Below are 12,505 nucleotides of genomic sequence, written 5' to 3'. Positions count from 1 at the left end.
TATTACTAAATGAATGTGCCAGTAACCTGTGGCGCCACTCGCTGCTGTGACATGACCCAGACCCCGTGGGATAGGTTTGTAAACTTGATCGCTTTGAGGGAGGCAAGATTTGATTTTCCGTCTGTGTCATAGGAGTACAGCTGTATCCACCATACCCCTGAGACATTAAGGGTTGGTATAAATATCAGGTCATCACACCCAAGGTGAGACGCAACGTACACGGGGGGGGGGGGGTAAACAGACACCAAGGTAATAATATAGTACATTCTTCGTGTGCTGGTGAGCTTTGCTTGCTACAAGGTTTTCATGCGCTTTTGATAATAGTGGATGATATACCTCCAATTATGTACAGCAGAACAGTAAAAAGGTAAACATAACCTATTATTAATCCATTATTATACATTACCCTCAGGTAGTGTTGAGCAGTGAGTTGGTTCGAGTGTACGACCTTTAAGATGAACAACTTTTAATATTTTCTATAAATGTCATTTTATATGTTTGATATGCAACGCCATCTTTGAGCATACTGCTGTAACTAGAGAATAAACTTAGAAAATGAGATTTTTAATTACAAAAAACTTATGTGGCATAATATTGTTTTCTGTTCTTGTAAAAGGGGAAGGTTGGTTCTATGAATTCGAAAATGTACAACTCTGTGCATGTATTCCTTGAACAACATATATATGTCACTTAACAACGATTGACACTTCGACTATTGTTGTACTCCATGTCCATCTATCTTCGATAATTTACATAACCTCTGATATTCTGTGTTTACCCTACACTTTTCCCACTATATTAAAAAATCTGAAATCTCAAGTGGAAAGGCGAAATGTATAACTTCTGTAAACATCTTAGCTATGGGGGCCCATAAGTCATCATTTAAGTAAAGCCCCTTAATGAGTACATAGCAAACCATCTTGGCCAATGGACTGCCAAGCATACTGTGATCACTCACTTTCCCGCAGGCTAAGTATAGGCCGGGAATATTCTTATATTTGATATCTAATCCTTATAACAGTAGTGGCAATAACATGGCATGCATTCTTAATGATCCAACTAGGCCAATGGACTGCCAAGTATACTGTAACCACTCACTTTCCTGTAGGATAAGGAAAACCCGCAAATATTCTTACACTTGATATCTTAACAGTTGTGGGAATATGACATGCATCATAGCACACCAGTAAGTACTAAATAAATCACCCTAATTCATAAGTGTAAGGAAAAATTTGGGAAAGACATCCTATAAGTACTTACAAGTGAGCTCGATCTTTCAATATAGGACTATGTGTAAAGGAATATGATGGAAAATGCACTTAAAACATCATTACACTAATTCCTGCCGCACAGCATAATACTGACTAGCGGCTCTGCCCAGTCTCACCGGTATTGTAAGTTCACTCGAGGAAGCATGAACTGGTAACATCTGCACTTTGATCAGAACGCAAGGTAATCCTTTCGTATTGACGAGCCAGACCATCCTGTCAGGTTGGTTGGTGTGTACGTGCACGGGGGTCCTGTGTGCGGTAGCCCTCGCTCAGCTAAGGACTTCATTTTACGTATAAGAATAATACATTAACTTTGGTAATTTTAGTATTGTCACATGTAAATTATAATGTAGTAAATATATAGAGATATAGTACACTATAAAAGGTGATGTAATTTTGTTTCGTTTTTTATTACACTTGCAAATGAGAGAGATTTGGGTTAGTGGAAAATGGCAACTGTTTCCTCACATGCTTACTTGGAAAATAAGTCACGGTAATTTACAGTATTATTTTGATTTGTAGGCGGTTTTTCTGGCTCGTTTATATATGTGATATATTGTCTATATATTTTTTGTCATCCTACCTTGGCATGACTCACAGCAAAGAGAATATTTGTACAATTATCTCAAATCTCAACGATCTTCTCCATTCTTGAGCTGTGGTATGGTTGATGCGAAAACCACGTTCTTCCATGTTACAAGTATTTTGTCGATTTTGTGTGGTTTTCTGCGAAGACACCTGAATTTATGATTATTTCGGTAAGTAAAACGTTGCTAGAACACCATGGATATTGTAGTATAGGTATTGGTAATGCATAAGTAGTTGGGAGTTGATTGTGAAATGTGGAGACGGTGGTCAGTGAATGTTGCACGTGTTCTGTGTATCCAGAAAAATCTTGTTAGAGGAAAACATGTGAACCGTTTCTGTGTTCAGAGCAAGTGAAAGGTCTCTGAAGGGTGCAGCTAGGGTTGGTTATATTGTATTTGGTAGTACATCGAAGGCTCTTGGGTCTTCAGAGACACCCCACAAGAGGGAAGCAACATGTAGGCCAAATATGGTGTACTTATGCCGTCCGCCTTCATGAACTGTTTTGAAAGTGGGATACACATGTGTACACCTTGGCATTTGTGAAATCATTAATTTTAGGATACAAATGTTATTTGAATCCGTGTTGGAGTCCCCTGAGCACCATCCTCTCAGGACTGTTGCAGAGGCTACTCGCCATGGTGTTGGGGCTAAATTCATTAGGTTGATCGTGTTTAGGTATCGGTGCAGTTAGGCTGTCGGTACATTGAGGGTATATGACCTATATGATACAGCTTTAATAATGGGTTACGGGGTACGCGTCAATGAAGTCTACTCATGTCATACGTGACACCATTCTCCCAGGGGCAATGTGCCCTTGCCCCAGGTGAAGAACTGCATCAAGATGAACTCCGTGAATGGCTTGTTTAGCATGAAGTAGGTTATATCTTCTCTCTCTCTGTCAGGTGGCGGCATTTTATGACGGAACATGAGCCCATTTCGTGATGATTCGTCAGGCGGTTGCTGCTGGGGAATCATGTTTGTTTGTTCCAGTGCTTCTGTTGATACCCTTCCAGTTTTGGCTAAGAGGAATGTGTTGATTTACTCCTCGAACATATTTTTTCCCCAGTCATTTTGTCGTAAGTTCTGCCATTCGTCCTCTCGCTGCTGCAAGAGATGTTTGAAACAGGTTTAGCATTTTGGGTGTTCCAAGTTGTTTGTAACCTTTATCTATTTGCCTAGCTATAAATTTGAGCTCTTTTTGTGTAGAGTAATTATAGTACTAATGTGGCCTCTCGTTAGGTGCTTTCTACTCTTAGAAGTCAGCTCGCTTTGCTGAAAGAAATGGTTTGATGTCACTATACTGTTGAGCAATGTTCCTGTTTGCCATTTTCTGAAGAAGCTGCTTCGATCTTCCTTTCACTGTCTAGTCTTTCATGTATTTCTTCTTAGTGGTTTAGCACTATGTTTCTTACGTTTTCAGTAACAGCAGAATGACTCAAGTCTCCAATTCCTTTACCATTAAGGAGTTTGGAAACTTTTTTTTGACAGATTTTCATCTACATTCATCTCCGTCGTATTATCATCACAGTGTGAAGCACCACAAGTTAATGTGTATCCGGACGGTAATGCATCGGGGTTTTTTTCCCCCTTTTTTTTTTTTTTTTAGAAGCATAATGTTTTGTGCTGCTCAGTAACTTTCTCACTTAGCTAATGTAAATTCTCACAGAGTACATCAATGTATAGTGAAACATTATCCTTCTTGTATGACCATGCTCTGGTGTTCCTATCACCTGTTGGTCAACATACACTTTCCCAATTAGCAACTGGAATTGCTCGCATGGCAGCACATCCTTACCCCCGCCTACTGCTGTTCTGTCCTGTTCCCATGACTATGTAGGGACAATTTCATAGCAGATAACTTCATGGATTTTAATACCTTCTTTTAAATCTGACCTTCCCACAAACACCACACCTTCGCCACACCGCTGTACACAACGCTCCCCCCCCCCCCCCACACACACACACACACACCCCGTACACAACACCTCCGCCACTCCTCGTTACACCTCGTTACACCACTTAGCCTCACATCACACTACAACCGTCTTCCACCATACCACACCCTTGCTACACCGCCTTGTATCACACCACATCTCTACAACACCGCCACATACCACACCCTATCCTACCACCACACCACCTCATACTTTACTACACCGCCACACACCACATGACCTCCGCCACGCCGTGTCACACTATACCACTCTGCCGCCATACCGCCTTCACCACACCATTTCATACATCATACCGTCACACACCACACCATACCGCCTCATACCACGCCACACCGCCTCTTCACCACACCATAGCTTCACACCGCACAGTAACAACTTTCCCCATCAAGTACTTTCGGTCTCAAGCTTTCTGGCACCACTCTTCCCGTTCTTGTGTATGACTCGTATAAGGAAGGAAAGTCTCCTGTCGTGAAGGGAGTTCATTTTTTTTGACAGGGGTCCACATTGGACACTCGGGCCCACACCCACACCAGACAGCCAGGACCCATACAGATGATGATACTAGTTGGCGAGGGCTTACGCTAGACTGTCAGCTGCCCCCATTTAGATAGCTAGGGTCCACACGTTACGTCTTTCGTTGATATTGACAATAATGGTGACTTGGAAAGAGGAAAAATATCCTCAGAAATTTTTTCCTCTGGTTGACTTTGTGACTGGAATGCCCGCTCCTAGGTACTGGGCTCCCGTCCTTGCTGCATTGCCTCCCGATGGAGAGAGAGAGCCGTGTTCACATACACTGTAGAGTATGTCCACAGACTTTCAGCATATCCGAAAATCTTTCCTTTAAAAAGAAAGAAAAAAGGGAAAATTACCAGAAGTTATTGAGAGAACGTCGCTCACAAGTTGCTGCTGTATCGTTTTTCATTCCGTAAACTTTATTGGATTCCCCATTTTCCAGAAGAGATCTACTTTATCGATTTTTTTTATAACGAAATTATAGCATTTTTTTTCGTGATTTTTCTTGGAAAATAGGCTTTCTAAAGGTGTCCAAATGTGTTGATATTAGGAAGGCAGACGCGTCGACCCAGGGAGGCAAACTTGAAAAGACTTAATGAGAAGGGCGGACGACTTCGCTGTAAAGAACTGGACGACTAATTAACGGGACTTGGTAGGTTTGTTCGGGTATGTGGAGGGTCAGGAGGGGACGTGGTGGGTCTAGTCTGGTAGCTGGGGGTTGTGGATGGGACGTGGTAGGTCTAGCCTGGTAGTTGGGGGTTGTGGAAGGGACGTGGTAGGTCGGTCATGGTCGAGTATTTTGGTTGCTCAGGAGGAGACGAGGTAAGTCTGGTCGAATGGCTTGGAGGCTGTGGAAAGGATGTGATAGGTCTGGTTGAGTGGGTGAAGGGCCTTAGTAGGTAGTTTGGTCGAGTGAATGGAGGTTGTGGATGAATTGAGCGCAAATTTTCGCCTAAAGTACGAATACACGTAGTCATTACTGTATACGCATGTATACTCGACCACATGGAGACGTATATAGATACATTAACTTATATGTCTGGACATTGGCTAGGCCTTGCACGCGCGCGCGCGCAGGTGTATGGTAACGGAGTCCTTGTAAATTTTCCTTAGGAGAAAAACTAAAGTTTGATTTGATTTGGTGTAACTGTCTGGTAGTGCTGACGTGGCAGGACTGTGGTTCGAGCCCCGCCACCCACAAGTATATATCGACCTTCAATTTCTCGTAAACAGTTTGTTAACTTGTGGGATAGAAGACATGGGTCTGGCGCTCCAGCTCTGAACGGGCTACGATTTACTTCATACGATTTCTTGTGACACTTAAACCGGTCATAATGTTGTGTCACATCGTTATATTGTTTCGTTGTAGTTGTTAAACTCCTGTGTATCTGTCAGGTGGAATGATAAGGTTATTTAGCTACTGTCAGAAACGTCAGTAATCGCATTGTTATGGAACTATAACAAACAACAGCAAGTGGTTGCAGTGGAACTATCTAAAACTGGGTACTGCTGAACTCACAAACTCAGTTATTAAGTGGTTCTACATAACTACTACAAACTACCAAGTGGTTACTACATAACTACTACTGTACGTTTGTGACAACCATCAGTAAGCACAGACATCACATTGGTGAACAGATAACCTTATGGGGTGCGCCATCAATCATTGACAAGATTAACATACGTCAGGCAGGCAGGAAGGAAGGAAGGAAGGAAGGAAAACTATCATACCTGAACCTGTTTACCATGATGGGAATGACCTTCCCAAAATTCTCAGTTGAACGCGTGAAAAGTATAGCTAAAGTCAATGAAAAACATTTAGAGACGGTAAGAGGTTGAAAATTAATCATGAGACTCATGACGCACAAAGTATTTTGAGTAATGTTTAGTTAAAGTTGCGAAAATTGTATCAAAGAGGAATGGAGACTTGGGGACGCTTACTGGGGGTGAGGATGTAACGGCGAGGGCGGTGGTGGCTGCCGGTGGCTGCCTCACTGTGAGGGAGATTCCCGGCCTCTCGCCCACGGTGCTGGAGAGAGAGAGAGAGAGAGAGAGAGAGAGAGAGAGAGAGAGAGAGAGAGAGAGAGAGAGAGAGAGAGAGATTGATTACTATTACTTTCGACTGGAATTTTCCTAAAAGGAAAGGCCGTGCGCGTAGCGCTTGTGTCAGGAAAATAGGGAATTACGAAAAACGAGTCAATACGCGTTAGTGTTTTTGGGCTGGTTGGAGTGATCATGTAAGTAAGGCTGAAAATACGACAGCTGCTTGGGGCAATGTAGAGAATCTTGACAGCCACTGAAGTACTGTCGTTTCGCAGATGTTGCTATGCAGATGTGTGTGTTTGTGTGTGTGTGTTTGTGAACTGAGACAGAAGAGGCTGAAGCGGCCAGGGGTTTAGGAAAGCTAAACGTACTTGTGTAAGCTGTTTCATGGTCACCACTGATAACCAGGTTGCACCATGTATTTCAACCCCTTAAGTACGACGGTGTACTCCGTCAGTACGACGGCGGTACGAGCTACGACCCCCGACTTTGCGACCGTTGAACACGACTGTACGATCATTCAGCACGGTGGAGCGAGCCTGAGGTGTGATGGTGCGGACTTTGACTTAATCCTCAGTGGTACACCATGGTGCTCCTGATGTACCGTAGGAAGCATGGTGGTAATGACCCCCTGGTGTACCGTGTGGAGACAGTTGTACCATGAAGACCCAGGTGGTACTGACTCATGGTACAGTTTGGTGGTACTGACCCCAGGTGTACTATGAGGAACCAGTTTGAGTTACAGACCCAATGATGTATTATGTGAGGCTTCGAACTCATACAGTCCCTAGGGCTGGTTTTATAGAACGGTTCATGTGACTGGTGTCTCAGGCTTCGGTAACCCGGCACACGTGTGTCTGAAGCCTCGGAGCTTCACCCCTGGTTGGTGACAATAAAGCGAGTGTCGCCAACCAGAGCAGCTGTAATGAGGTGTGGAAGTGAACGCACCAATTAACGCGGGTTGGAAATTCTGTACTTTTAATTATCTGTTTATTATTAACAAGTTTCTCCCATATTGTTCTTGGTTTTATGAGCCGCCAGGATTACAAGTGTTGGATTTTTTCTCGGTACTCTGTATCTTTCCTCTTGCTCTGTGTTCGGTGCTTATTTTCGTCTTTCCTCTTACCCGCTCCCTCCTCACCTCTCCTATCTTGGCGCGCCTCTTGACGTCTTCATCACCATTCTTCAGGGAGATCTTGATCCCTCTGTCTCCCTCCCTTTCATTTTTCACCGGATTTCCAGGCTCTTCAGGTAATGGAGGTGACTCTCCGACGTAGCTAGTCACAATGTTTATGACAGGAGTGATGCAGCAGGATGTGAAACTGTAGGACTTCCTGCAAGAGACAGTGTAGGAAGTCCTGCAGGAGGTCGTGTAGGAACTCTTGCAGGGGGTCGTGTAGAGATTCCTGAAGCAGATCGTGTTGGAAGTCTTGCAGGAGGTCGTGTGGAAGTGCCAAGTCTTAACTCAGGCAGGAGTCAGGATGCATCAGATAACCAGGGGTCATAGTGCCTGGGGTTGTCATGTTTACGTGAGAGAACATCACATTTTACTGATCCCCTTTTGGTGTATCATCCCAGTTTTTGTGTTCTTGTTGGCTCTTGCATTCCCATATCATCATAATTATTTCAACATGTTTGTTTTAATACATGCGTACGTTATGGATTACCACTGATGGAATTAAACTGCCAGGTGAAGCCTGCAGTCGTTCCTGTGTACACATCGGCGTCCGAAATGCCTGTAGGTACTTGCCTCCCCGCCTGACCACCAGGCCAGGCCGCACAGTTGTATTCCATACCTGACTCCTTCCAGAAGTGTTCGATTGTTCCGCAAGTGTTCGGTTGTGGTATAGTGATGAAGTGCACGTCTTGACATCAGCTGTTGTGTTTGAACAAGCTTCATGTTGTGGAGAGATGTTGAGGTACCGCTTGAGATATTATGATAGTTGCTATGAGGTTTTGCCATGTCAGGGTTTGGTGTCTTTGCTGAGGGTTCGAGACATGTTGTGTGGTTAGGCAGACGAACAGCTTCCGTAGGTGGCGAGACACTTGCGTTTGTGTTGTGCCATTGCAGTGTGTTGGCCATACATTTATAGGGTCTACCGAGAGTGAAGTACCAATGCATAATTGCCTCACCGACCCGTCAGAGAGGCCTGGTCCCCAGACATGGAACTACCGGGCAAGCTGTCGGCTGGATAGGTCTGTACACACCGGTGGTTCTTTACTCCATCCGAGGTTATAGCCTGGTTATCTACCAACCAGAGGAATGATAACAGTTGGATGAGCTCTGCGTGCCTTGCCCAAGCCGGGGATTGAACCTGGGCCAGTGGATTATTAGGGAATAGGTAAACCACAACAGCAGAGAGGCGCCTTCTAACGACCGTATGATAATGAAAAATGTATCCTTTCAGGAAGGCATCTGTTTATCTGTATTTATATGCCGTTTCCCGCGTTAGCGAGGAGCGCCAGTAACAAAGAAAGAGCCTCATTTGCTCATATTCTTTTGCTGACATATGTAATGCACTGAAACTAGGCCCCAGATGGTTTACCCCAATTTAGTCCCCAAGCTCTCAAAAGTCGTATTTATCTGTCCCTCTATCTCCATTTCGGTCTACAGCTTCTTGTTCCTTCTTCTCCAACATGTATCCTCTTTGTCAACTTATCTTCACTCTTTCCCTTCGCATGTCCAAACGGCTACTGCACACATTCTCCCTCTCCGTCTTCGGGAGGCGGGTCGACCCGCTCGCTCTCCCTCCCTCCTGCCTCCACGAACAGAGTCCCGCTGGTCGGCTGCTGGTTCACAGTTTTTAGACCTGGTGTTTACGTAGGTGCCGGCGGCGAGGGTGCCAATCACGGTAGCTTTTCTCAGACTTATGCTCCCGCCACCAGTGACGTAACATTTGGCGTGGTTGCATGGTTGACGAAAAGGTATAGACTCGTTAATGAACTTCTCGCCTCGGAGTTCATCCTGTTATTGCAAGCTCTGCCTGGAAGTTGCTGGAGCGCCTAGCTAAAGAGTCATGGGGTTACATCTTTAAGCTCTGTCTTTCAGCCGAAACACAAGAATGCCATGCTATTGAAAGGGAAATTACAGTAACTTTTGCAATTTGGTGAATGAAAATGTTGCACGTAATCTTTTGAACTGATTCTAACGCGATCTTTTAAAGACAAGGTAAGATTACTGTGTCTCATTAGTGAAGCGGGTGGATAGGAAGGTGTGACAGTAGGATCCAGGCATTGGACGGGAGGCTGTGACATTGGGAGCCTAGGGAGTAGACGGTAGTCTGTGACAGTGGAACCCTAGGGAGTAGACGGTAGTCTGTGACAGTGGAACCCTAGGCAGTAGACGGTAGTCTGTGACAATGGGATCTTGGGCAGTAGACGGGAGGCTATGATTTAAGGACCCAGGTATTGGACGGGAGACTATGACAGTGTTACCCTGGGCAATAGACAGGAGGCTTAGCAGTGGGACCCAGGAGAGTAGACGGGAATATTGAAGTAACCAGGTTGTACAGCGTGGTCAATTACATAATATTAAAAAAAGTACTATTATCTTGTAAAAAAAAGTACTATTATCTTGCATTGTCAATGCCTTCCATAGTGTCAGTTTATACAGACGTCACCTTTGCTCCCATCTCCCTGCCTCTGGTTGGCATCAGGGTTGACGGAGCGCAGCGGTATAATCAGGATGAGATCAGACAGAGTAATATCCTAACGGTGGTTGTGGCGGCAGATATTGAGGAGGTCTCTAATTACCAGCCACCACACATGCCATCCTTCCCTCACCCCTGGAGTGCTTCCTCTAATATGCCCCTCTCTCTCATTTCCTTGTTCCTCACAGTCATCCGTCTCCCTGATTCTCATCTCTTTCGCAGTATCCAAATATTACGGTGAAGGTACCTGTTGCGTTGTCGTGCTGGGTAAGATATTCTCTGGTGTGGACACCACGTCGCCATGCTCCCCCGCCCTCCCCGTATCACTAGAGTCTTTAGGAACCGTACGTACGTAACGCTACCTGAAGTGCTGCACAAGGCCACTGGCAGTACGCCCCTCTTCCACTCTTTAATCTCGGGATGATAACCCCAACAGACGCCTTCATATTCCACAACAGACAGGTAATAACAAGTTCCCTTATAACTCGACGGTCGATCCTTGAGCGACTCACTAATGACCCCGTGAGTACGATTGTTGCCGCCTTGGATAAAGTCATCATTCAGGATCGTATTTCAGTTGTTCAGGGACAAAGCGACTCCTTCAGACCACCACGTAAGAACCAGCTGTACCGCAGAAGCGCCAGCCCTGCCACAAGCAGGGTGGTTATAACGATAGGCTGGTATCGCCCGAAGACTTACTAGTGTGGAACGCATTTAATTTCTCGCGGGGTATTGCATGGGAGCCGAGCTACAAGCTAATTATCCCGTCAATCTGATCTTAACTCAGCCTCAACATTGCCCACCACCTGGGCTTCGTCTAAGCCGCGCTTCGTTGTCATGAAGCCGGCAATTTGTGTTTTTGAAGTAAATGCATAATTTGATGTTGAAAAACGTACTACAGGATGTAAGACTTTCTGAAGGTTAGGTTGCGAGCCGGGTAGTAAAAAGGGTTAGTTTACGAACCGAGTGGCGGGAAATACTTGGATAAGAAACGAGTTTATGATAGTGTGATAGGCTGCTACCATTCTGATCTACATCAGGTCCTGAGGTTTGCTGTCAAGTATATGGTTACTATCAGCAGATGTAATGGTAATGTCTCGTCTTTCTGTGTTAGTTAACATGTATTTCACCCTCGGGAGTTGTTAGTAAACAAGATGTTGTGAATAAGCATTTTGTTCCGAACTTTGTTGTGAACAATTCATCTGTAAACGTTTTACGTAAAAAGAAGAAAAAAACTATGTGCTTCATGTTGCACTTTGTGGAAGTGTTAGAATAGTTTCACTTGTAAATTAGTTATCAAACGAGTTGAATGAATTCATCAGTCAGCTTAGCATGCTGTGTGTAAATGCAACGGTGTTTATAAAGCAGAACCCCTTATTCTGAAACTCATCTTAAATCTTGAGGAATATGCTTCATATCTTGATAACCTTCTCGTACAATGTTGACTAACGAGGTCCCCCCCCCTGATTTTTTCCCCCAGGTGCAACAGATTCCGCTCCCAAGCCTGGCACAGCTGGGTCAGGCGTCATGCTCCGGTTCCCTGTGGGATCGATCCTCATCCCGGTTCCCGGTATGGTTGAGCCAGTCGTGATGCTCCGGTCTCCTGCGAGGCAGACCCCGATTTCCGTGAGAGCAGGGCGCCCCGGTTCCCGATGGCAAACCCCTCGCCCCAGACCAAGGAGAGCTGGGCTCCCCAGTTCCCTGCGCTTCAGTAGAAGGTAAGTTCCTCCATAGGCCGAGACAGTCTGTGTGTGTGTGTGTGTGTGTGTGTGTGTGCCACATACATGGGACGGATCTGGCGCGGCCAGGGACGTGAGTCGAGTGCGGCCTGTCGGACGCATGCTGCCTTTTTTTCTAGTCAAGTTGTACTCTTGAGATGAGTGGTGCCAGAGAGGCTGTAGTGTACAGCTGGGTCGAGGGAACAGACACATACGTGTAGGAAGTCTACAGGGGACGGCGTAGCGTTACACAGTCGTATATATGACGAACACACATTGTGTACGTGAACTATTATTATCGATGTGCCGGGATGTTGCATGAGAGTGTAATGAGGTAGGTGAACCCGGATGACACGTATCGGGAGGTGGATGGTTGGTGTACGCTGTGGACATAATGTGTAGTTAGTACGAAAGGGAGTCTTACCATCCAACTCCCTTCTGCTTTACGTTATACCACGAGGAATTACCTGTCGTTATGTGGAATGTTAATGATCGTTTACGTATTGTGCATAATTTGTACTAGCCTGGAAACTGTGCAAAACATGTGCTGTCCAGTAATGGTAGAACAGTGGTATGGTAAAACGCCCACACACACACACTTAAAAGGAAAAATCATCAAACAGAATTTACTCGTTTAAATACGTCCGGCATCACAGAGCAAACAAATCACCAACAGGTGTGTATTTAACCATGAAATGTTGTCGCAATAGTTGGTAAACCTCAGCAGTTTGTTGATAGCATTGGTTTGTGTGTGTGTGTGTGAG

General features: G+C 45.1%; 1 protein-coding gene across 1 annotated transcript in view; it reads left to right on the top strand.

Annotated features, from left to right (window-relative positions):
• Positions 1-1,927: 1,927 nt before the first annotated feature.
• LOC139763280 (uncharacterized) overlaps positions 1,928-12,505 on the top strand; it is a 35,433-nt gene continuing 24,855 nt past the window's right edge. The window contains exons 1-2 of the mRNA XM_071689233.1: positions 1,928-2,029; positions 11,504-11,741. Coding sequence (XP_071545334.1) covers positions 11,551-11,741 — 191 coding nt within the window. The 5' untranslated portion in view covers positions 1,928-2,029; positions 11,504-11,550. The remainder of the gene's footprint in view (positions 2,030-11,503; positions 11,742-12,505) is intronic.

Source organism: Panulirus ornatus, chromosome 46 (genome assembly GCF_036320965.1).
Source record: "Panulirus ornatus isolate Po-2019 chromosome 46, ASM3632096v1, whole genome shotgun sequence".
Classification (NCBI taxonomy): Eukaryota; Metazoa; Arthropoda; class Malacostraca; order Decapoda; family Palinuridae; genus Panulirus; species Panulirus ornatus.
The sequence above is the reverse complement of the archived record's forward strand: the minus strand, read 5'-3'. Positions and strand labels throughout refer to the sequence as shown.